Source organism: Rattus norvegicus, chromosome 16 (assembly GCF_021556685.1).
Source record: "Rattus norvegicus strain SHRSP/BbbUtx chromosome 16, alternate assembly SHRSP_T2T, whole genome shotgun sequence".
In the NCBI taxonomy this organism is placed as follows: Eukaryota; Metazoa; Chordata; class Mammalia; order Rodentia; family Muridae; genus Rattus; species Rattus norvegicus.
Genome location: NC_141549.1, coordinates 92,461,759 through 92,489,312, shown reverse-complemented (window position 1 = coordinate 92,489,312; position 27,554 = coordinate 92,461,759). Strand labels below are relative to the sequence as shown.

General features: G+C 37.7%; 1 protein-coding gene across 1 annotated transcript; it reads right to left on the bottom strand.

Moving 5' to 3' along the window:
* Nucleotides 1-4,182: 4,182 nt before the first annotated feature.
* Slc10a2 (solute carrier family 10 member 2) lies at nucleotides 4,183-26,744 on the bottom strand. The gene is given in 6 exon segments (NM_017222.2): nucleotides 4,183-7,439; nucleotides 10,629-10,786; nucleotides 12,862-13,037; nucleotides 14,186-14,274; nucleotides 18,246-18,364; nucleotides 26,261-26,744. Coding segments are annotated over 6 exon segments (1,047 nt in total). The 5' UTR covers nucleotides 26,638-26,744; the 3' UTR covers nucleotides 4,183-7,311.
* Nucleotides 26,745-27,554: the final 810 nt, after the last annotated feature.

The window sequence follows — 27,554 nt, the reverse complement described above, 5'->3', positions numbered from 1 at the left end:
CTCAAACAAGTCAGTAGCTTTTCTCTACTCAAAAGATAAACAGACTGAGAAAGAGATTAGGGAATTGAAACCCTTCACGATAGTCACAAATAATATAAAATATCTCAGTGTGACTATAGCCAAGAAGGTGAAAGATCTGTGTGACAAGAACATCTTGTCTTTGAAGAAAGAAATTGAAGATTTCAGAAATGGAAAGATCTCATATGCTTATGGAATGAAAGGATTAATATAGTAAAAATGGCCATCTTGCCAAAAGAAATCTACAGATTCAATGCAATCCCCATGAAAATTCCAACTCAACTCTTCATAGAGTTAGAAAGAGTAGCTTGCAAATTCATTTGGAATAAGAAAAAACCAAGGAGTGCCAAAACTATCCTCAACAATCAAAGAAATTCTGGGGAAATTACCATCCCTGACCTTAAGTTGTATTACAGAGCAATAGTGATAAAAATGTATTTTATTTGTACAGAGACAGGTACTTAGATCAATGGAATAGAATTGAAGACTCAGAAATGAACCTACACACCCATGGTCACTTGATCTTTGACCAAGGTGCTAAAACTATTCAGTGAAAAAAAGAGCATTCTTAACAAATTGTGCTGGTTCAACTGGTGGTCAGATGAAATCTACACATTGAATGAAAATCTATACATTGTTATGGCCCTTTACAAAGATTGAGTCCAAGTGGATCAAGGACCTTGACATAAAATCAGATACACTCAAACTATTAGAAGAAAAGTTGGGGGAGAGCTTCCAACACATCAGCACTGGGGAAAATTTCCTGAATTAAACACCAGCGGCTTATGCTCTAAGATAAAGAACTGACAAATGGCACTTAATAAAATTTCAAAACTTCTGTAAGGTAAAGGACACTGTCATTAGGACAAAATGTCAAAGAACATATTGGGAAAAGATCTTTACCAATCCTACATCCAATAGAAGGCTTATATGCAATATATACAAAGAACTGAAGAAGTTAGACTCTAGATAATCAAATATCCCTACTAAAAATGGGGGTACAGAGATAAACAAAGAATTCTCAATTGGGGAATATTAAATGGCTGAGAAGTACCTTAAGAAATGTTTAATGTCTGTAGTCATCAGGGAAATGCAAATCAAAACAACCCTGAGATTCCACCTCACAACAGTCAGAATGGCTAAGATCAAAAACTCAGGTAACAGCAGATACTGGAAAGAATGTGGAGAAAGAGGAACACTCCTCCATTGTTGGTGGGATTGCAAACTGGTACAAATACTCTGGAAATAAGTCTGGAGGTTCCTCAGAAAATTGGACGTAGAACTACATGAGGATCAGGTTATATCACTCCTGATCATATACTTAAATGATGCTCCAACATATAACAAGGACACATGCTCCATTATGTTCATAGCAGCCTTATTTATAATAGCCAGAATCTGGAAAGAACCCAGATGTCCCTTAACAGAGAAATGGATATAGAACATGTGATACATTTGCACAATGGAGTACTACTCAGCTATTAAAAACAATGACTTCATGAGATTCATAGGCAAATGGATGGAACTAGATCCATCCTGAGTGAAGTAACCCAATCACAAAAAAACACACATGGTATGCACTCACTGATAAGTGGATATTAGCCCAAAAGCTCGGATAACCCAAGATGAAATCCATAGACCACATGAAGCTCTAGAAGGAGGACAACCAAAGTGTGGATGCTTCAGTCTTTCTTAGAATGGGGAATGGAAATATTCATAGGAGGAAATACGGAGACAAAGTTTGGAGGAGGAATTGAAGGACAGTCTATCCAGAGACTGCCCTACCTGGGGATCCAGCCCATATACATACAGCCACCATACCCAGACAATATTGCTGATGCCAAGTAGTGCATGCTGACAGGAGCCTGATTAAGCTGTGTCCTGAGAGGCTTTTCCAGCGCATGACAAATACCATGACAGATGCTGTTTGCAGCCAACCATTGAACTGAGAATGTAGTCCCTATTAGAGGAGTTAGAGAAAGAATTGAAGGAGCTGAAGGGGTTTTCAACCCCATAAGAACAACAATACCAATCAACCAGAGCTCCCAGGAACTAAAGCCCCATCCAAAGAGTTCACAGGGACAGATCCATAGTTCCAGCTGCGTATGTATTAGAGGATGACCTTCTTGGGCATCAATGGGAGGAGAAGCCCTTGTTCCTGCCAAGGTTTGACCCTATCCCACTCTCCCTGGTGTAGGGGAGTGTCAGGGTGGGGAGGCGGGAAGGGGTGTGTAGATGGGTGGGAGAACACCCTCATACCTCATAGATGAAGGGGGAAGAGGAATGGGTTAAGGGTTTATGGATGGGATACCAGGAAAGGGGATAACATTTGAAAGGTACATAAAAAATTCAATAAAATAAAGGAAAAAAAGAGGAAAATTTAAAGGCAAATTTCAAGAGAGAGAAAGAGAGAGAGGAGAGAGAGAGAAAGAGAGAGAGGAGAGAGAGGAGAGAGAGGGGGAGAGAGAGAGAGGAGAGAGAGGAGAGGAGAGGAGAGGAGAGAGAGAGAGAGAGAGAGAGAGAGAGAGAGAGAGAGAGAGAGAGAGAGAGAGAGAGAGACTCCTTACTCTTTGTCAGTCTTGTGGAGGCTTGTTTCCCCATGTAGGGTAATGCTGTGGTGTTGTTGTCAGAGTGGCTGGATGGGAGGGAATGGGATCTTCCTCATAGAAGCAGGGGGAGTGGGGAAGGGGTTACTGGGGCAGATTTTTTTATGACAGCTACTGAATCACTTCCTGTGCTGATGGCTGGCCTTTATGACACAAGATTCAGTGTCACTTGGGACAACACTGTGGATCACTATACTTTCTCTAGTTTTACAATGAGCTCAAATTGAATTTGTTCTTGATTTGTATGAAGGATTCATCTCTTTCTGTTGAGGGGTGAAATGATTTTGAAATTTGAGTCTAAATCAGGCCCTCACACAGTCTCTTTCCTCCCAACCTCTGGCAGAGTCTACGTCAGTCCTTCAGAGTTTATGGTACAGGACTCTCCTATACAAAATTCTCATGATTAGCTGTTAGCATACATTGTTGAACATATTCCTAGTGTTCTGCTAGAGAATAATATTTATATATGTGATAATATGGGTTTGTAACATCATTTTTAAAAAAGGAAAGTTTTGTTCTGTATATTTTGTTACCGTTTACAGAATAAAAGAATTCAACATTAAAAATAAATTCCAAATTAGACCCAAACCATCTTTTTTGAAAATCAAATCTTAAATATGTGTAGAACTAGAAAAAGATATGAATCTTTCTCTCAGATTATCAATATGTTGGATGGATTGGTTGATACTAAGTTTTTTTCTTCTTTGGGCCAATACCTTGTAGTAAGACTAGGAATGCTGAGAGCTGGCTGTGGACAGGAGTTGAGAAAGGATAGAGGTTAACTCAAACACTGAACATATCAGATAGATTTATAAAACATAAATATGGAAAACATAAAACGTGAAACTCTATATTGTTTCATGTGTACATACTCCTTGGGCAATCCCATGAGTTCCTGTGAGTACCTAAGGTATAGTTTGAGGACTTGTGTTTTAAATGTAAGCCCCAATCAAAAAGTCTCATTAAGAGATATTCAACATCCCACTGTCTTTCTATGGGTGCCTCAGTGAGATATTAAACATTCCAAGGAAGATACATTTTTTGTTAGAAGAGGAGTTGAATAAGGTTGAGACTCTGAATTTTTCTCATTGGCATTGATTTCAATACATGAGAAATTGAGTAATTGATTTCTCTCTCTCTCTCTCTCTCACACACGCACACACACACACACACACAGAGAGAGAGAGAGAGAGAGAGAGAGAGAGAGAGAGAGAGAGAGAGAGAGAGAGAGAGAGAGGCATATGTCTCTCATATAGGGTGGTGGTTTTATTAATGAGTCATTGAAGTACTTTTATTATTTTAAATTAGCAATCATTGTCACATCACTATTAAGAACCTTTGATTAATGTTTCTCCTGCATTATTTTCTTGTGGGAAAACCTTAGTGTCAGTGGGAGATCCAATTATTATTGTATTTAATTAAGAGTTTCCTTATTTCACTTTTCAAAGAACAATTTAAGAACTCAGAAACTCAGCCTTATTTATATCCCTAGTATTGTGCACTGAGGACCTCTTGACAATATTCAGAGACTCCACTAACCAGATATTACAAAATAATTTTTATTCTTTCCTTTAAAATATAAATATTCATTTAATATGAAACAGAGGCAATAATATACATGAGTTAATCAGCTTTTCAAAATCATTTAAAAATAGAGATTTGTCATTTTAGAAAGCTTAACTATTTTTCTTCCTTCTAGAGTATTAGGGGAAAAATAAACACAAGCCACCCTACCTGGTAAGAAAACAAAGATCTATGTCACTCACATTCTTTAATCATTAGGGAAGAAAACCCAGCTGAATCAGCTGCTGGCATCCAGGCACATTGGGTATGTTGAAAACTTGATAGAAATTCACAGGGTGTCTTTAGTGTATCTGTCTGTTTTCTTCTTGATGAGGAAAGTGCACAAGGTATTTTAACAGCTAGATTTCCTTTCGTATCCTTGGAGGTACTTTCTTGACATTACTGAGAAGAAAATCCAGTCTCTTGTATCCCAGTCAATGCCCAGTGCTTTAAAACATTCTGAGTTCTGAAGAGCTTGATAGAGCTCGAGACCCCTTATGAACAACAATGCCAAGCAACCAGAGCTTCCAGGGACTAAGCCACTACCTAAGGACTATACATGGACTGACCGTGGACTCTGACCTCATAGGTAGCAATGAATATTCTAGTAAGATCACCAGTGGAAGGGGAAGCCCTTGGTCCTGCTAAGACTGAACCCCCAGTGAACGTGATTGTTGTGGGGAGGGCGGCAATGGGGGGAGGATGGGGAGGGGAACACCCATAAAGAAGGGGAGGTGGAGGGATTAGGGGGATGTTGGCCCCGAAACCAGGAAAGGGAATAACACTCGAAATGTAAATAAGAAACACTCAAGTTAATAAAAAAAAGTAAAAAAAAAAAGAAATTAACCTTCACATTCCATAATCAGTTCAATTTAAGAAAAAAATAAATTAGACTTACACACAAAAAAAGCAAACATTCTGAGTTCAACTTACTTCTTTTGTCTAGTGATAGAAGATGCTCCGTGTGTGTGTGTGTGTGTGTGTGTGTGTGTGTGTGTGTGTGATGTGTATGTGGTCAATTGTAAGCAACTCCCTTTATAGCTGTTCATTTTAGTATTTCCAACATGGTCTCTCACTGAACATAGAGCCCACTGATTGGCTAGACTGGATCTAATCCTCCTGGCTTCTCCTTTCTAGCACTGGGATTACGGCTGCACATTATCATACTTAGCATTTTTATATGAGTGTTGATAGTCAAGCTCAGACCCTCATGCTGTCGGAACAAACATGCTGTACAGACAGTGACAATATCTCCAATTAAATATATTGCAACATTTTAAGTCTACAACCAGAAGCCTTCTTCGTGATCTAAAGTCAGATCAATCAAATGTAATATACTCTTTGAAGGCAGAACATTATAAGTTAAAGGAATCCACAAGAATATGGGGGTATCAAAAGTTTCCATAAGACCAACCACTAAAGGCTAGTTAAAAACATGTATCTGCTCCAAAATGAAGAAAAGTAAACCAAGTTGGGTCTCAAGACCCAGCACTTGACAAATTCCTTCCCTATGGCAGTCATAAAATCTTGCTGATTTTTACCAAATCTTATTTGTTTTCTATCATTATGGATATATACAGGCATATTTATAGGTATATCTGTGACATCTGAGGGGTGACTTTCCTGCTTTGCTGCCTGGAGACTTCTCATCTTCTTCAAATCTCACTTTCAGATATGAATCTTCCTGTATCTACTTCCTGTCACACATCAGTTTTGCCATATTAAGTTTTGGCAATATTTCTTTTATCTTTTTCTTTTTCTTTATGCTTCTTTGTCTCTCCATTGTATTATTTGTCATTGTATTATTTGTCTCTCCATTGTCATTTTCTAGACTGATACCTTTTTTCCTTTGTAACTTCTGACATCTTCCTGCTCGTGGTGGCTGGTATGGCACCTCCTATGAGCTGAATAGCTATCATATTGGCCCATTTGGACCTGCTTCATACAGGTCATATTTGAATAAACCTCTCCAGAGTTCCAAAAATTATTGTCAAATTTAAACTGTATTGAATTAGCCCTATTTCTGGAAAGATAAAATGAGTATCAATGGATCCTAGAGGTATGCGAATGGATAAAAAAAAAGATAAGTTAATCCAATTCTAATTTGTTATTGAATTAATTAGTAATGCTTTCTCTCATTTCTACTTCTAGAATGTCATTTGAAGCTACTTTTCTAAAATATAAATATAGACATTTGCCAGAGTATAGTCCAAAATCACAAGTAAATATGTTGCAAAAATTTAAAATTCATAATTAAAATTCATTCACATCAATCTTCTTACAATCATAAGCACTCAAGAAAAAATCATTTTACAGTAGTAATATGCTATATTTTTACATACCAAAGTATTTAACTCTGAATTCAGCTTACATATGACAAAGTTTCAAGTTTGACCTATATCAAGTTAGGTCTATAGATGTTTTCTGATAATATATTAATGATAATCAGCTATCTCTCTGTCTGCCTATCTTCTGTCTGTCTATCATCTATCTATCTATCTATCTATCTATCTATCTATCTATCTATCTATCTATCTATCTATCTATCTATCTATACATTCTATGTACATGTCTTTGGCCTCCCAAAGATGTTTGACATCTATGATTTTAACTATGGCCAAAATATTGAAAAATGATATCTGTACTAAACATAAAACAATCATTTTCTAAACAATACAGTGGACAACTATTTACACAACATTTACATCATGTTAAATATTTTAGTAAGATAATATTGATTTGAAGTATATAGGAGATTAATACAAACACTTTGCCTTTTTATAAAAGAGGCTTAAGCTTCTGTGAATTTGGAATCAAGGAATATCTTGTGACCAATCTGACCATGGATACAGAAAAATGACTCCTGTAAACACACATGCACGTGCGCGCGCACGTGCGCGCGCGCGCACACACACACACACACACACACACACACACACACACACCCCTTTGTCACACAAAAGAATGGATCACTAGTCCCTTTATACAAAAAAACCCAATAATTTAAATTTGAATTTAACTTTTAAATTTGTTTTTCTGCTGATTATTCCACCAAAAGAAATAATTTTAGTTTTCGTTTAATGAATGTTGTTCCAGAAGCTTTCTTCTTTTGCCTCCTTAGTGTCTATTTCTCATCTGGTTGAAATCCCTTGTTTGTCTCCTGGAATGATGGCATGGGGTCCATATCATTGTCTGTTTTCTCTAGAAACTCAGCATCATTTTTTCCATGACATTTCTTGTATGTGACATACACTGTAAAAGACAATATATGGAGGGGTTGTCAAGTAAATTTCAGAACGGCACCTTGAAAATTTATTTCAAACAGTGATTGCATTGTATAGCTCAGAAAGCAGTTTGTATTTTCTACAGACTGGAGTTATTGTGACAAACCAACTTTCTTTCTTTCTTTCTTTCTTTGTTGTTGTTGTTGTTTTGTTGTTGTTGTTGTTGTTGTTGTTGTTGTATGATCACTGGTATGGCAGCAATGACTGTCCTCAAAAAGTCTGGGTGAGAAGCTTCAGTGGATGTTTGCTTAGTACATGATCTTTTCATGACTTAAAGTTATATATGGTACTTAACAGTAAGGAAAAATTATTTTGTGTTTATTCTACTCCAGTTAATGTAGTAGTCTTCAAATTATATATATATATATATATATATATATATATATATATATATATATATATATATATATATATATATTATACCTGTGTGCAATGCCTTGGTTTGATCATTCCCTGTGGAGAGACTTGGTCAGAATAACATGCCTGGTCTAATGTCTTTACCTATTCCTTCCTGTTGTTGATCAGACTTCCTTTCTCCCGTGGTGCACGTTTTTCTGAACATATTGTTTTGTCTTTCCATTGTTTTGTTTGTATCCATTTGAACCTGTGTGTACTTGTATGTGTACGTGTTGTATTCAGATAATGTGTGAATTCAGATTCATTTCCATGTATATGTGTAATTTGTAGAGGTCAGGGGTCATCCTTGAATCTTGCTCCTCAAGAGCTATCTATCTTGCTTGTTGAAACAGGTGTCAGAAGTCATCTAGAAAAGACTGAGGCCTGTAAACGAGTTTTCTAGGAATGGCCCACCATTTTGGATGGCCTGTGATAGCTGAGCTTTGAGATGCAAGGTCACTGGAGACTTCATCTCTGGATTGTTTCTTGCTACGGATCTGCCTTACCTGTCACCATTACAGAGCCTAATGATTTCTGGGCATTATTAGCACCACCCTATTGGGCAGATTTCCTGCAGATCAACATAGCAATGTACTCTCATTTAATAATTCTGTATAGATGAACTGATGATGTCACAATTCTTGATAACAGTTTTATAGAACTCTTAAATTGGTACAAGAAATACCAAGCCCCCTGTAGAATAAAGCTGTAAACAGAGTTCTGTAAACCTTCATGTGTAATGAGCTAATTGCACTAAAATTAGAAGGCAGAGTTGAAACAAGTTTGTGATCAAGGAAAAACATTCATTGTAGGTTAGTTCCAAGGATGAAGCCACAAGTATGCACTGTGATAAAGCAGGGACATGCCAAATTGTTGCTTTGAACTTACAGCTTATAGAATAAAACACTGCTTTGAACTCTGCTTTTGTGTAACTTTTTATCTATGAGGTAATTTTTTTAATTTATTTTATTCTATGTATATGAGTTACACTGTAGCTGTCTTCACATACACCAGAAGAGGGCATTGGATTTCATTACAGATGGTCGTGAGCCACCATGTGGTTGCTGTGAATTGAACTCAGGACCTCTGGAAGAGCAGTCAGTGCTCTTAACCGCTGAGCCATCTCTCCAGCCCCCTATGAGGTAATTTTTTTCTACTTAAGTACTAATTTTTATTTTTTGAAAGTTTCATTCATTTATACAATATATATTGTTCATACCAATTCACTACTACCCTCCTCCCACTTCCCCCAGAGTCTCCTAATCCATCTCCCTTTCAACTTCACATCCCTATGAAGTAATTTTATAAAGAACTTTTTGACTAAGAAGGTATGAGGAAGCCAGAGAGAGGAAATAAATGTGGCTTATTATTCTTATTATTTGGGGCTCTTCCCCACTCACATGATATCTTTGGCATTTGGGGCAATCCACCAACTGTATATATGTATATGTCTGTCTATATGCATGTATTTACATATATGTATGTGTGTGTGTGTGTGTGTGTGTGTGTGTGTGTGTGTGTGTATGCCTATAGGTATGCATCTGCACTTGTAAAATTGAGACAGGTGGTCAGGCTTGACCAGTGTGTGTGTGTGTGTGTGTGTGTATGTGTGTGTGTGTGTGTGTGTGTGTTTGTGCGTGTGCATGTCTGACTTCTTTTTCTTTTTCTGTGAAATTGCCAAAAGTTATCAGTTCTTGTCTCCAGAACAGTAGTAGTTATATTGCCAGAAGTCAGAAGCTTCTGGCTTCTGGGTCAGTGAGAGAGAGAATTACAAGGCCAGAGATCATCAGTCTTTGACTTTCATTCAACTCAATGCCCCACCTCAGTACCTGACCCCTGCCAGGGCTAGTCACCACAGACAAGTTTTCCACTAGCCTGAAACTCACTTGTTAGGCTAGGTTAGATGACCAGAAAGCTCAAGCCACCTACTTATCCGCATTTCCTCAAAGCCAGACCCTTAATGAATCCATGTGATGTTTGAGATATTAACATGATGGCTACATACTAGAGCCGAGGAGAAAAAAAAAGATAAGTGAAACTATCTCTGGGCAATTCACAACTTAATCTTCACAGTGTTTTTATCATGCACTTCTTTCCATTTCCTATTAAAATGTCATGAAATGTTAAAGGAAAGTTTCTTTGTTTTAAATAGGACTTTAAAAATGAGGGTTAAGTAACATCAGGCTTTGGATAGTCAAATGAAAGGAAAATTTCAATTTGGTGAAGGCCAGTTGGTATGGGCCAAATGAGGATGAAACTATGCTATAACAGAACAAAATTAAAAATTGTGCAATCTATCTTTGCTTACACATCTTTAGTTCTATCAATATTTAAAATTGATATACATGAACTTAAAAATACATTTTCTGACATATGATTTCCATGATAAATATGGTTTGCTATTTTCTGATAAATGCCCTATTTATAAAACATATCAAGACAAGGCTTTGGAGAAAAACATCACTAAAACCTGAGTTCCTTGAAAGCATCTAGAAGGTTAATATGCCTATATGACTACTGAGGAAGATTAAGTCACCAAAGAGAATCCATTTCCTTTGCTTTTCTCTTTAAAAAGCCCCACTAAGACCTTCATCAGCATAGATGAAGTCATGATAAGTGTCTTTGGTGAGTACATTTTCTTTCCATTTGTACAATTTGCTGCCTGAAATGGAAAATCTTAAACAAGTCCTTTTTTTAAATCAAATCCAGAATTTATCCAAAAAGTACATCATCATAGAATTTGATTAGCATTATTCCTTACTTCCTAATATTATTGCTGCAAAGACGAGCTGGAAAACAGTATAGATGAGTGGGAAGGTGAACACAAGGTTGAGATCCTCAGGGCTAAAGGAGAGTTGTACAATGGTGGAACACAGTTGAGTGTTCTGCATTCCAGTTTCCAAGGCAACTGTTCGGCACCTGGGAATAAGATGTATATGCATGATATAACACAAAGGAAAGGTATGATAAGAGCATGTACACAAATTGTGATTTTTGTCTTCCCTCCCTCCTTCCCTCCTTTTCTCTGTCCCTTCCTTCAGCCCTTCTTTCCTTTATTCTTTTCCTACCTTATTTCCTTTCTTCTTACTCCTTCCCTCTCTCTACTTTTCTGTTTTCCTTTTTCTCCCCTCCTCTCCTCCTCCTCCTCCCCTCCTCCTCCCCTCCTCTCCTCCTCCTCCTCCTCCTCCTCCTCCTCCTCCTCCTCCTCCTCCTCCTCCTCCTCCTCCTCCTCCTCCTCCTCCTCCTCCTCCTCCTCCTCCTTCTTCTTCTTCTTCTTCTTCTTCTTCTTCTTCTTCTTCTTCTTCTTCTTCTTCTTCTTCTTCTTCTTCTTCTTCTTCTTCTTCTTCTTCTCCCCCCCCCACCTCTCTCCTTTCAAGATAGGTCTCACCAAATCAGGTTCTTCTAACTTGTGGCAATCCTCATGCTTCCGCTATTCTGTTCTTGAGACTACAAGCACATACCTAATTTTTTCTCTGCTTTTAACATACATATTTGGTGCATATTTTTAACATATAACTTTACATTGAATAAGTACATTAATATATAAAACTATTATATATGTTATTTTAACTTTAATGTTGTGTATGCATGTGGGTATATTCATGCATGTGCAGGTGCACATAGTGACCAGAGACATTGGGTGCCCCTGAAGTTGGAGTTTCAGGTGGTTGTGATGCTAGGATAAAAACTCAGCTTCTTTGGAAGAGCAGCACATGCTCTTAACTACTGAACCTTTTCACCCTTCCCAATATATTTATAACGTGAAAGGTAGGTTCATTTCCAACAACATTCCATAGGCTGCAAAGGAGGTTCTTTCACCTTTTCAAATTATTTCCTTAGTAAAAGTATATGAGAGAGATTGGGGCTCAGAAAATATTGAAGTATGGTATTTTTCATAGGCATTTATTTTAAAATAAATTTTGTTTATTCAGTCTTGATTAAAATATGAAAGATAAAAATTAATGGAAGAGGGGTGATTGAGGAGGGGGAACACCCTTATAGAATGGAAGGGATATGGGATGGGGGCTTATGGTGAATAGGAAACTGGGAAATGGAATAACATTTGAATGAAACTTATTCTGCTTATTAAACTAGAGTATATAGCAAAGAAAAAGCTTTGCTTCATGGGATAAGGACTAGTGAAGAATATCAGGGAGTTGAGGACAAGAGCAGCCAGTATTTTTGAAGATTTGTATAATTTTTGAACAAATTATGCTATTTAAATGATGTAATCAGTGATTGAAGGTAAAGGGTTTTGAACTTGGCATCAATAGTTTCAGCTCCTATAAGCTGAGTATATCTCTCATCCAAATTTAAGTATTTCCAACCTGTATCTAACCCTTAGTATCTAAGAATGTGACTTTATGTGGAAACAGGGTTACTGCAGGTATAATTAGTTAAGACGAAGATATTAGGCTGGCCTGTAATTTAATGTGACTCATGTACTTATAAAATGGAGGTAATTTGAACTCAGAATGCATGCATAGAAGTCATAAAACATGATGGGACACAAGGAGAAGATAGACATTGAAACCTGTTTATTGGAAGTGAAAGACTTCCAATAAATCATCCTCCACATATCTCAAAAATCAGCTCCATGCTGCCTTAGTGATTTATGACTTGTGAAATGGTAAGAATGTGCCTTTTTGTTGTCAAAATGATTGACCTTGGGGTAGTTTTCTTATTTTTTAATTAAATATTTTATATGAATGAATATTTTGTCTGCACATATGCTTATGTACCACATATATGCCTGGTGTCTGCAGAGGCCAGAAAATAGTGTTGAATACCCTAGAACTGGAATTATAGGTGATTATGAGCAGTCATGAAGGTGCTGAGAAGAAAATTTGAGTCCTCTTAAAGATCAGCTTGTCTTCTAAATTGCTAAGCTATTTCTCTATGCCCCGTGGTTGTTTTGTAATGGCACCACAGAAAACTATTGCATCAACTGTTATCAACTAAAATGGTCAAACTCATTTATCTAAACCTCATACCTGTACCAGGGTTGACCAGCTAGTCTAGCCAGGAAGAAACCAAGGCTGTAGCCAGCTATAGGAAATATCGTTCCTATAATCCATAGTTTGGGTTCAATGATCCAGGCACTTTGGTACAGTATTCCTCCAACCACAGCTATGAGCACAATGAGAATTGCACCTGCGATGGATCCAATCTGGAAGAAAAGTGAGACCAGAGATGTTTGTTAGGTATGAAGGTTTGGCAGTCTGTTCCTTTGGGAAAATGAAGATGGAGCTTTGTATGTCCCTTCTGCTTCATCGGAAGAGATGAGCTTCTTATGTATTTTAGAGACTAAGAAAACATCAGGACAATGTATTGTCCAGGCTTAATTGGCCCAGGGAAGATTCCTGAGCTTTCAAAACATCCTGTACTCCTGGGAAGAAGCCTTTTCTATCAAGAGCCTATGTTTTTCTTCCAGTTGGACTTCTTTCTATTATATGTCCTTTAGTAAACCATACACACCATTTTCAATTTTGACTTATTTTCACTTGTTATTGGGGATAAGATCTTTCCTCAGTCACATTTTATGCTTTTATCATAAGAAAAAAATCCAGTAAAATTAAAAATAAACCATTCTCCTTATTTTTCTTTAAAAAGGTTTTATTTTGCTATGTGTATGTCAATGTGTACATAATTTTGCTATATATATATACATACATATATATATATATATATATATATATATATATATATATATATATATATATATATCCACAGAGGGCCTTGATCACTTAGAGCTAAAGTTACTGGTGGCTTTGAACAGTCTGATGTGGGTCCTTTGCAAGAGGAGTACAGACTCTTAATGGCTGAGCCATCTCCATTTTCTTCTTTTTTAAAATTAAACCTAAAAAAACCTGGAGATGAGAACTTTGTTTTTTTCCTATAAAGCAAGAAATGTCAACTACTTTATCTCTCCACAACCCACAAATTAATATCTACCAGTTTTTGAGCACTGAGTTCCGTGTTATTCTAGGTATGAAAAAATATGCTATATCTTCTCAAAAAAGCTGCCTCGATATATTTTATACCATAAACTCAACCTGTATAACATCAAGACCACTTGAGAATAAATTAAAACTAAAAGATCACACTTGAATTTGTGGCTTAGTGACTGGGTAGAAATTTGTCCCTCAGATAGGATCAAAAAGGGCCTCTAAGCAAAGACTTTATGTCTGACAATGGCAAGTCTTACAGAAGGTAGTGTGAGAATAGCGCAGCTGAGGAGATGTAAAGACCATCTCATTCCAGTTCTGACTGCAGAGCACTGAATTGTGCAGACTATTCCATGCATGAAATACTTACTTTAAGTATAATCTTCGCTTTTTGGGGCCATTTGTGATTTACAAACATTCCAATGGAAACAGGAATAACAAGCGCAACCAGAGAAATGCCTAACAAAGATGAAAACAACATTAACACATGAAAAAGAAAATGGAAGTAGCTAGGAAAAAGCTTAGCAGTATTTGTCTTCTTGAATACTGCAAACAATGTAGAATTATGTGCACACAGATACATGCATGCACATAATCACACACAAATTCACACATCCACATATTTATACACCCCTCCTGCTCTTCTCTCTCTTTCCATTCCAGTTAATAGTTGGTAGACAAATGATAGTATAAATAATTTATCTGAATCTAGGGATGATTATTTCCTTATATTAACAACCTACTTTCATTCTATTTGTCAAAATTTTTGCTTCTTTACTCTAGTATGTCTTTTTTTCTGACAATATAGTCAGAAAAAGTACCTTTCCATACTTTGTGTATATATGTGTTTATATATGTTCTTGAGGTATAAGTAGTTATATTTTACAATACCCTGTTACTTCATGGTGGTATAAGTAAACATTTATAAATTTTAAAATGGAAGAAAATATATAAAAGATTACTTAATAGCCATAAGATATTTGAAGGCTAACAAACTCTAGTTAAAATTCATTTTAATTTTTCAAATTTATGACAGAGTTGTGAGAGAATAAGATGAGAAACCATACCTTAAATTTTCTGTGAGATAATATATTTGGCAACCTCTCATGTAATTATAATTCTTTGCAGCTCAGTGTTCACCCAACCAGATAAAAGAGTCACACTTTAACTTTACCATGGGAGATTTACTGCTTTTCCTGTGACATACGATTTGTGTCTCTATGTTATTTAATACTTGTTTGCCCAATAGTCCCTTTGTTTAACAGACCACTGGAGACTTCCAATTTCTCATAGGCAAATACTCTTTTAAGCAAGTATGAGACAATGAAACCGAGTGGTAAAATTTTGAGAATAGATATCTTCCTAGTATTGGAAAGTTTGACCCAGGTCTGGCCAACAGACTATCGGTTGAAAGCCCGAGACATATTAAGGTAAAATGAATCTAAAAACATAATTTTCATAGCATCTTAGCTTTCCTGTCAATATATCAGCAATTACTGTTGCTCACAAATCACTCAGAATTAAAAAAGTAACTAAGAGAAACATAGAAAATAAAATAAATGAGGGACAATAAAATGGATAAAATTACTCTAACATAGGAGAAAGGGTACAGGAAGAGCTATGGAAAAGGGCGTTAGCTCTAGTGCTCAGGTCTTCTACAAGGTTCCTTTTGTTATTCCTGCATCCACCATTTGGAAGAGATTTTATTTCTTAGATATGTAGAACACAGTATAAATTTTGTTAAGTTTCTAGGCTTTGAATTAAAATTATCTTGATATAACTGGTTGATTCCTTTGGCCTAGAATCCTCCCATCTTGGAGGAGTGCCTGGTGACAGGGCAGCATGAAGAGATACTCCTGGCAGAAGTTCTCTGGGCCAGTTAAAGCCAATGAAGGTTTCAGTGACTTCAAAGACCATTTTGGTTCTTCTTCACACCCAGGAGTGTGGCCCCTGTCCATGGAGGGAAGGTGCTGTAATGGTTACTCTAAGAGACTGGGAAGCAAGCTTTCCCCTCTCCAGATTTTTGGATTTACTGACTTGTTTATGCTCTCTGTGTAAGATGCCTGTCTGTACATATACAAAGGAGATGTTTACACACACCCAAACCATCATGTGCTTTCCATTTATGACACAGTGGGAATAGGAAGAAAGGGAAGGAGAAGAGGAAGGATGAGAAGATAATGTGGACCGAGAGCTGTAGCTTTCATAAGATAATCTCTATATAATAATGGGATGGAGTAATGCCTGCATCATTGTGCTGTGGTGGTATGTATAGTAATGTTAACATCAGGCACTCACTGACTGACGCAGTGCAGCCTCAGTGGCTCAAGCTCCACAGGGATTGATTTTCAGCCACATGTCAGCATCGTCAGGGTTCAGCAGCGCTTGTAGAGTGGTAGAGGCACTCTGTGTAATGTGGAGGCTGCCAGAAGCACAGTGCCTGCCGAGTAGGCTGGAGAGCTTGCCAGAATCTATTCCCAGCTCCCCAATAATCTTTGGCAAATTAAATTATTACCCAAGCCTCAACAACCTCATTTATAAGTGATAACGGCATCTTATGATGCTGTCAGTTCATTTTTATGCTCATTAAAAGATTAAAATCGAACAGGAAAAAGGTCAGTTTAGATAACAGAATGCCTAGGAAGATATTGGGAGCAAATAATTTTTGTGTTCAAAACTCCATTTTTTCTCTTATGAGGTCATTCCTCATGCATTTGAAATCCATTCTTTATTTTATCCTTTCAAAATTTATTTGACTTGCTGGTCACCATGACATACACCTTGAATCATAGAATTCAGGAAGCAGATCTCTGAATTTGAAGACAGTCTATTCTACATAGAAAGTCCCAGGACAACCAGAGAGCTACATGGTGATACTTTGTTACAAAACAAAGAAAATAAAATCTAATTCAAAGTTTATTTGGCTTAAAATATATAGTGTAAGTCATCTACATATTCCTGTGGGACATTTTCCAGAAGGGTCTGAACAAGAAAAAAAATGAATATTTTAAGGCTTAAATTATTTGTTTTAGCACTGAATAATGTACAATCAAAGTTGTTTAATCAGCTCTGAGATGCCTAAAGTTCAGTTTAGTGTTTAAACAGCTGGGATTATTTAACTCTAGGGAAGGTTTTCAATAAAGGAAGAATTTGAGATGCAAGCAGCAGCATACACACTTGAGCTTGGGTGTCACTCTAAACCCGTTTGAAGGAGATTCTATTGTTACTTAGGAGCTCCTCAGGAGCCAATAGGGGGATCTTATACAAACAGAATTCCCCAACGAAATCAAGGGGAATCCACAATTTAATGTACATAATAGGGGTGGGAGAAAGCAGAAACCGAAAAAACTGCATGACAGATGTTTACCTTACGGCTAGTCCTCACAATTTTTTTTTTATTATTTGTCTCTAGGTTGAACCATATTTAATCACTGAAATAATCTTTCTTTGAAATAGAAGAGTCTTTTAGACTAGTTTCCTACTACAGGAATTTCTTTTCTAAATAACTTTGAGAGTTCCTAGTTGACCTTGGATTTGTGCTTCTTTCTGTTAATAGTAAAACCCAAGCCTTTCTGAGACAGTTTTGGGAAGAATTCTTTGCAAAGTCATCTTAAAAACAACTGTCATGCATTATTATACCTGATGACTGGTACTAGGTACTATATTATATAGCTCATTTCTGTCAGGGCATTTCTGAGAGCTTTGCACATACTTGTAGTTCTTTCAGCCTGTCCCTGACCCCATCTCCGTGTTATACCAAATGCTTCATCTTTTAACATTTCTTTTCTTCCCAAAACAGAAAAGAAGCTTCTTTAAAATGGCATGTAGGGTTTTAAATGAGTAGATGTAAAGTTATAACTAGAAAATTTGACTTCCAGAACATGAAAATAGGAGAGTATCATTAAATTAACTTTTATATCAAGAGATGGCTCACAGTTGAGGATAGAGAACTTATGCATTTTATTCAGGAGTGTCCATTTTGCCACTCACAACTACTTACTATTCTGAAGTTTTCTTATGATTTTGTGTGTGTATGCATTTCTTTAATATGAATGTGTGGTGCAAAAACCCTTTTTCATAAACTCACCACAGGAAAAAATGGTGGCTGCTACCTGCCAGTAGCCTAGTCTTCCTCAGGGCAGACTGTTAGGTAAAAGCTACATTTCTAACGCTGTTTCTTTCCCATGTTAATTTGAACTGAGACAAATTTAGGTTTTCTTCGTGGAGTCAAGTTTTGGAATTTATATTCTATCAGTACTCTTACAAACTCCAGGGTCAGTTCATAAAAAATTATATGTGCGAAAATATCTACCCCTAGTTCAAAGGGAAATAATGCTTAGATGTGAGCCTGGAGCCTGACCTGAGATCCTAGAGGGGCTAAGCAGATAACTTGAGGGTAATAAGAAATATCCTGCAGAGGAATTACTTACCAATGCTATCGTAGGGGATCACAATCGTTCCTGAGTCAACCCACATCTTGGTATAGATGAAGAGGCAAAGGGGCATCATTCCAAGAGCAAGCAGTGTGGAGCAAGTGGTCATGCTAACACTGAAATGAAAAACAGCTTGAGGTATGTACTTGTATTTTCTAGGGAGATGTTCTTTCATTTTTAAGTTCTGTGAGAGTCGGACTCAACCAGTACATCATTCTCTGTGATAGAAATACACATTGGTTATGTTTCTAAAGTGCTTGACTTCAGGAAGGGTCACCTGCACTTGGCGTTGTCTCATGTGGTCTGTACCATCCTTCTCAGTATCTGTTCTGATAGAGGGTAGTTAATGATGCTTAAAAATAATTATTGAAAAAGGTACCAGATATCTGGGCTTGTGAACTGTTGTATATAATTTTTTAAATTTAAACATAACTTATCATACCAGGTTGTCTTGGAATAGAATTACATTGGCTTAGTAGCCATGACAACAAAATAAGAAGATTAATATGATGCTAATTAGTCTATGGTAATGGTAATGGACGTGGTGATCATTTTCCTATAGAAAGGATATGGGGAGGGTCACAGGACCCCATCTAGAATCCATGTCCTTTTGTTTGCCCCATCCCCATATCATAGGGATATTGGGAGCTACTTCAATACACAGGAAGCGGAAGGTTGATTGCAGGTAGGAAGACTCTGACCATAATGGGGTGGATTTTGTGGTGATGCATGTTTTGGAGTTATTGATACTTCTAGCAGTAACTTCTTCCCCATGCTTTATAAGTAAGTTCAATAAATTCATTGATTCACAAGTGTATTTGGGTGAAATCCTTAGCTTTGTCTCTTATCAGGATAAGTAGGTGTTTGTTCTCATCTTCCCTGGGAAAGTTAATGTAATATCACTGTTTGAATTATTGACAATCAAAGAACTGTAAGCACTTTTTTTACTATGGGTGCCTGACTAAGTAGGAAGATTATAGCTTTTGATCTGGAAGAATCTCTTACTTAAGCTATTTTCAGAGAATGGAAAAAAGGTTTTGAGCACTGGGTATTCTTTAAAAGTTCTGGACAAAGGTGTACTTTCTCTTCTTGTAAAATAGAGGGGCGTCATACATATACAGCCACCCAATTAGACAAGATGGATGAAGCAAAGAAGTGCAGGCCGACAGGAGCCGGATGTAGATCGCTCCTGAGAGACACAGCCAGAATACAGCAATACAGAGGCGAATGCCAGCAGCAAACCACTGAACTGAGAATAGGTCCCCCGTTGAAGGAATCAGAGAAAGAACTGGAAGAGCTTGAAGGGGCTCGAGACCCCAAAAGTACAACAATGTCAAGCAACCAGAGCTTCCAGGGACTAAGCCACTACCTAAAGACTATACATGGACTGACCCTGGACTCTTACTTCATAGGTAGCAATGAATATTCTAGTAAGAGCACCAGTGGAAGGGGAAGCCCTGGGTCCTGCTAAGACTGAACCCCCAGTGAACTAGACTATGGGGGGAGGGCGGCAATGGGGGGAGGGTTGGGAGGGGAACACCCATAAGGAAGGGGAGGGGGGAGGGGGATGTTTGCCCGGAAACCGGGAAAGGGAATAACACTTGAAATGTATATAAGAAATACTCAAGTTAATATAAATATAAAAAAAAATAGAGGGGCGTAATACCTGTGCTTTGAAGGCACACACTGGATTGGGAGAATGTGATGTCCCTTAGTTTGTAAGTCTGGGCAACACATTGGACTTCTCTTTGTCACTGTTATCTCACAGACCACAAAGAATTAAACAGCCATCTGGTGCAGTTTGGTTTCTGAAACACTATCCAGAGGAAAACCAATTGTATTTGCAGTATATATTTCCTCCATGGCAAATAACTATACCATGGTAAGGAAAGTAGATGAAGATAAATGATTTCATCTCAATGCATCTGTTAATAAATTTGCAAAATTTGGGCAAAATAATGGGTTAGAAACAGTCTATTAAGGGTCTTAACTTCTTTAGAAATCTTTTTTAAATGAATGAATTTAAAATGGGTATAAAAGATTCCAATTAAAATGTTTGTGTTAATAGAGCTAAAATACCATAAAGTAAACCAATACAAAACAATGCATTTAAAACACTTTCTGGAGATGGGGAGAAGTAAAAAACCAATTTATGTTTTTGCCCACATATAAAACCATGTTTACCTGCCTGCCTGTCTGTCTGTCTGCCTGTGTTTTAGTCCCTGTTTGTAGGTCTACCTTCTTTCTCTCTCTCTCTCTCTCTCTCTCTCTCTCTCTCTCTCTCTCTCTCATCTATTTATCATCTATCTATGTCATCTATCTATTTTAGACATGATGTAGCCATATATTTCTTGAACTTACCAGAAGGAAATATATATATATATATATATATATATATATATACATATACATATACACACATATGTGATTGTGCCTATTAACTTTCTATCAAGTCTGGGATATGTGTGCTTGCAAAGCTGTGTACCTCCCAAGGATTTATACAGCCAATGGTTGTTTGATGATGGAAGACATTCTTTATTAGGGTAGCTAGTTCATGCTCCTGTAAGTAATATTTCGCTCATGCTCCTATAAGTAACTCCAGTTAAACTTGTAGGTTCCTTTAGCTAGATTTTCATGAAATCATCTCTGCTTCTACTGTTGATGTCCTGTGGTGTTTAGTTGTTTACTCACATATCCTCTGAAAAATGTCACACTATGATATATAACAACCTCAAAGTAGAGGAACTGTAAGCACAAGAGTAAAACTGTGGGGGAAAATATTGGGCAGTGAATCTTAATGAAGCACAATGATAATATATGAACTTTGATGTCATAATGAATTGTGTTGCTTTACATACTAACTAAAATGAAATAAAAAGTTTCTCATAAGTTTATTTGTTGTCAGAGATGAACTTAATATAAACAAATAAAGTTATACATTTAATATTAGCAGTTCTTCACCCTGTTTGTAACTAACACAATGGAATTTGCAAACCTGCCCCACCTGCTTCCTTCTTTCATTGTTCTGACATTTTTTGTTTTAACCTATTCCGCAATTCTCCCCACCCCCCCACTTTTTTTTGCTGGGCACCTAGTACGTCCTCATAGTGAGGAGGGAGTTCAGGGTGATAGGACTCCTTATCAGCTCATGGTAAAGAGGAGGAGGCCAACTATAACAGATATTAGAAGGAAATCAGAATTATTCTCTTGTTTCATAAAAGTTTGAATGAGAATTATTGTCCAACTTAAGAAATTATATTGTGTGCTTGAATTACCCTAGATGCCTAGAACAAATGAAACTCAAGACGGATGATCAAAACGTGAATGCTTCACTCCTTCTTTAAAAGGGGAACAAGAATGCCCTTGGCAGGGAATAGAGAAGCAAAGATTAAAACAGACACAGAAGGAACACCCATTCAGAGCCTGCCCACATGTGGCCCATACATATACAGCCATCCAATTAGACAAGATGGATGAAGCAAAGAAGTGCAGGCCGACAGGAGCCGGATGTAGATCGCTCCTGAGAGACACAGCCAGAATACAGCAAATACAGAGGCAAATGCCAGCAGCAAACCACTGAACTGAGAATAGGACCCCCGTTGAAGGAATCAGAGAAAGAACTGGAAGAGCTTGAAGGGGCTCGAGACCCCAAAAGTACAACAATGCCAAGCAACCAGAGCTTCCAGGGACTAAGCCACTACCTAAAGACTATACATGGACTGACCCTGGACTCTGACCTCATAGGTAGCAATGAATATCCTAGTAAGAGCACCAGTGGAAGGGGAAGCCCTGGGTCCTGCTAAGACTGGACCCCCAGTGAACTAGTCTGTTGGGGGGAGGGCGGCAATGGGGGGAGGGTTGGGAGGGGAACACCCATAAGGAAGGGGAGGGGGGAGGGGGATGTTTGCCCGGAAACCGGGAAAGGGAATAACACTCGAAATGTATATAAGAAATACTCAAGTTAATAAAAAAAAAGAAATTATATTGTGGTATTGACTTCTTTGTGAGACAATTTTTAGTAAAACTTTATGGGAGAGAAAAGATGAAAGTGGTAAAATGAAGCAACTAGGTGTAGTAGGACTCTTGTAAATAAGATGTTCAGAAATAAATGAAAGGAGGCTAGAAGTTGATGTTATCTGAGTTAATAGCAAAAACAAAACAAAAATTATATTGAAATGGTCCACAGAGAATTTTCATAAAGAGTAGAGAGAACAATAACTTCATGGAACAAAAAAATACATTTTATGTGAAAAATTTAAGTTCTATAAAGGGCATAGGTGTAGAAAATATAAATGCTTCTGAGAGATCTCATTGGAATGATAAAATCTAATAAATTTCAAAATTAAAAAATAATATGGTTTTAATTCTTCTCAGGTTCATCTATTAACTGCTAGAAAAAAACTTTGTATTTTGGGGAAAGACATTCATAAATGAAAATCTGGTATGTGATGAGGAATTGGGTGTAATCAAGGATAAGGAAATACAAAGACTGTCTGTCTGTCTGTCTCTTTTCTCTTTCTTCCTTTCTCTCTTTCTGTGCTTGTGTTTGCGCTTATATTTGTGTTTTTGTGTGCGAGTGTATACTTGTGTGTGTATATTGGTGCATACAGAGACCAAAGAGGCCATTCTATGTCCTGGAGCTGGAGTTACAGCTTTGATCTACCTCATATGGGTGCTGGGAGTGAAACCTAGGTCATAGGCAAAATCAGCAAGTGATCTTATCCCCCAAGACTTCTGTTTAACTACTAATGTTATCTTGCATTATAACATGACCACCTGTTAATGACAGAGGTCCATTATAATCTCTGTGTAGAACATGGTGATATTGTCTGCACTATACTACAGAGTGATTTTACCTCAGCACAAGTGATGTAGGGGAATTAATATGGTACCATATTCAACTGACTTTATGTTCAGCAATAATGTATGGTATTATGTTCAGGTACAGGTTGTACTGTTATAAGACTATATTGCTTAAATCTTACAAATATTAAGAAGCTATTTAGTGTAGGCCAAAGCCTCAGTGTCACTTCCTGAAGACTGGTAGTTATGAGTTCCTGGAACTCTCATTCTCTGTGCATGTACAGGTCAATGGTTTAGAAGTCTAAAAAGTTCTAATTACTATATTGTGGTTCACAGATTAACTAAATGTCAATAGCACTTACTATTCTGTGTTCTTTCACAGGGTTTTTCTTTAAAAATAGTAATACTTGTTGCTAAGCAGTAATTCTATGTCTTATGCAAAAATGAGTAATGCATGTTCTTTGTTTTCTAAGGCTTCAAAAAAGTAGCACCAATTGGGAAGTTCCCAGCTGCTCACCAGGCAGCCAGGGACTAACAAAACTGATGGTAGGTTGTCCAGCATTTAATGAGCAGAAACAGATGCAGAGACCAAAAGCCAAATAACAGGTAGAGTTCAGGGAGTCTCCCAGAAAAGTAGAAAAGTGAGGGATAGAATTGAGGGAGCGAGAGGGGTGAAGGACACCATAAGAAGATCTACAGAGTAAACTAACTGTGGACCATTGGGACTCACAGAGACTGAACCACCAACCAAAGAACATACAGAGGCTGGACCTAGACACCCCACATTTGTGGCAGATATGAAGCTTGTTCTTCATGTGGGTCCCCTAACAATTGTCTCTGATTCTATTGCCTGCCATTGTATTCCCTTCTCCTACCTGTCCTACCTGGTTGTGCCTCAGTGGGAGAAGAAGTATTTAGTGCTACTGGGACTAGATATTCCAGAGTTGGGTGGTACCCAAGAGGGGCTTCTCCTTCTCTGCAGAGATGGGGAGGGGTAATGGGGGGAGAAATTTATAAGAGCTGGACTGGGAGGAGAGGAGGGAGGGACTGTGATTGAGATGTCACGTGAATAAAAATATTATGGAAAAAAAAGAGCTTTGTCCTGGAACGACTCAATGTTTAACTGAAATGCATGTCTTCCACAAGAGAGGAGGAAAATGACACTTGGCTATCCAACTTTCAGCATTAAAACTCCCACTTAAAGCTGACTCAGACAGATGCAGACACCCACAGACAGTGGATGGATGTTGGGGGCTCTCATGAAAGAACAGGAGGAAGGACTACAATCTCTAAGAAGATAGGAACTCCATGGGAAGACCAACAGAGTCAACGAACCTGGACCCTTGAATGTCTTAGAGACTGAACCACCAACCAAAGAACATTCATGGGGTGAACCTAGGCCTCCAGGCTCATATGTAGTATATGTGCAGTTTGGTCTTCATGTGGATCCTGAACAACTTGAACGGTGTCTGTCCCAAAAGCTGTTGGGCAGGCTCTGAATGGGTGTTCCTTCTGCCTCTGTTTAAACTTTGCCTCCCTATTCCCTCCCAAGGGTATTCTTGTTCCCCTTTTAAAGAAGGATTGAAGCATTCACATTTTGGTCATCCTTCCTGAGTTTCATGTTTTCTGTGCATCTAGGGCAATTCAAGCATTTGGGCTAATATCCACTTATCAATGAGTGAATACCATGTGTGTTTTTCTGTGATTGGGTTACCTCACTCAGGATGATATTTTCCAGTTCCATCCATTTGCCTATGAATTTCATAAAGTCATTGTTTTCATAGAGAATGGGGGGGAGGGGTTAGGGGGATGTTAGTCCGGAAACCGGGAAAGGGAATAACAATCAAAATGTAAATAAGAAATACCCAAGTTAATAAAGATGAAAAAAAAGAAAGCAGCTGTTGTCTGTATGTGGGATAAGTTGTTCTAGCTGACTGCCTTGTCTGGCCTCAGTGAGAGAGGATGTTCCTAGTCTCTCAGAGCCTTGTTGTGGGCCACCAAGTGGGGGCCCACTTGCCAAGATGAGGAGGAGGGATTAGGGAAGGATTGTGGGATGGGTGACTGAGAGTAGGGCAGTGATCGAAATAGAAATTGATTAAGTAAAAACAAAACAAAACAACAAAACCCCCAAAACTCCTGCTTTAATTCCATTAATGTTTCTTGTTTCTATTAGTCACCAATCCTCCCTTGCACCCAGTGCTAGTTAAAACTGGCACAAGTTGTTTTGGACAAATGTTACAGTTAGATTACTATTGAAAAAGAGAGACATTACTTTCTCCTTATTTTATAAAGAAGTAAGCATAACTAAAAAATACCACTGAAGAATTTTTCTTTTAATGTCAGCAGATATAAAATGAATTTATGAATTCTTCATTAGATTTTTAACTAAGAAGTGTTTGTCCAGAGAACAGACTCTTTGGTGGAGCTGATGTTGACCAGAGTTTAACATTTGATGAGAAGTTTGAGTTTGTATTTGCACTCAGACCAACTTGGCATCATACAGAAAGTTCATCCTTATTCCATTGCAACAAGACTTTCTCAGTCGCAGTTTGTGGATTAGGGAAAAATTACTTAATAAAAAACTTTGAATCTGTCCCAGAGATAATATACCTTTTAACTGAGATAGAATCCAAAGTGCAAGCATAGTAATACAGACTAAGAAAGTGAAATACCAAGTCTTCCTCTCAGAGACTGATCTTGATTTAAATGTATACATATATGCATAGCCATACATACATACAGGACTTGAAAGAGAGGGAACTATCAGGGCAGAGCATGGAGGGAATAGAGAAGATAATGGAATTTATATGACATAAAAGCAGTATAGGGAGTGGACCAGCAGGAGGGAGAAAAGGGTGCTAGATGGTAATGAGGGATGATTAGGAACAAAACACAATGATATACATGCATACAAATGTCGTACAGAAGCTTGCTACTTTGTGTGCTAAAATATTAAACATACAAAATTAAAATCTAAATTACTGTTTGGTTTAGAATGAAAACTACAAAAAATACACAGGCACAAAATAAAAGTTCACAATTCTAACAGCAAAGCAGCTGTCTCAAAAGGCACACAAATGCACTTACTCTTCCCATTTAACTCCTTAGACATTTAGTCAGCTCAATCGGTCAAATGGATGCTGAAAAAAATACAAATTTCTAAGTATAACCCAAGCTGGCTGTAGCGGTTACAGATACCTACATCTTACCTGAGGTCCATGTCACCATCTATCCAATAGGCCAGGATATTGGAGCCAGTTCCTCCAGGGCAGCAACCCATAATTAGCACCACCACAGCCTGCACAGGAAGGATGCCAGAGGCCACAGACAGGATAAATCCTGTGAGAGGCATGATTCCAAACTGACAGAGGAAGCCCACGAAGATGCCCCATGGCCGCTTTATGTGTCCTAGGAACTTGTTGATTTCCACATTGCACCCCATAGAAAACATCACCATGGCTAGAAGAATGGTGAGCACGGTGCTCATCACTGTGCTGAGAATGGCATTGAAGTTGCTTTCAGTTACTAGGCAGGAATCACCTTCGCAGAAAGTTGCATTTGGGGAACAGACGGAGGAGTTATCCATCACTGCTTGTGCTGTGCAAATGGCCAAGTCCACAGAAGCACCAGTCCCCTGGTTCTGTCTCTATTGCCAGCTGAGTAATGCTTACTTTCAACACGCCAAACTTTTAAACCCTTTCTAAACATGTGGGACTTGGTGTCTCTTTCAAGAGCCACATTAGAGAAGCAATAAAAAACAATAAATGCTAGTATGTCAGTTTCAAGAGGCTGCATTACAACATAGCACAAATAATGAATCATAAAAAGTCCAGAAAAACTACTGGCCAAGACAGAAAGTTATAATTAATCATTTATTGGCATGATAATGAACTGTGCCACACAGAAATAGCCATGTTAATGTTTAATGCCGGGGAAGTTTGCTGGGAATAATTTTAGTTAAACTCTGAATTGCATAGACCATGCTAAAGGTTGAAGTGTAGAAAAGTGTATTATTCCCTCCTCCCACATTAAGTAGGGAGGACAAGAGCTTTGAAAATTACATTAATAACAAAAATTAATAACCCTGTGCCAAACTACATTACAAGTTGATAACAGACTAAAGATTTCTAGATTTTTACAATAGCTTTCAAGTGGTCATTCTTCCTTATATTAACTATGGTGTCACAACACATATGTATGTTCACAGACTTCTAGGGCTTGAAAGAAAACTTAGGGGAGAGTGGTTAATCCTTGAGGGTACAAAATGTTTTCTGCTGGAGTCTATCATATAGAGTCACACTTAATTACTTACACATGAATTATACATATATTGACATGGCAACAAAGTGTTTTATAGATAGAGACAATACAGTTATTTAGAGGCATGAACTCTAGGTTAGGTCAAAGTGACAGTATATCTCTTTGTGCTTAGAGTCAGGGATTAAGAGTGTGTATGTCATGTGGCCCATACATATACAGCCACCCAATTAGACAAGATGGATG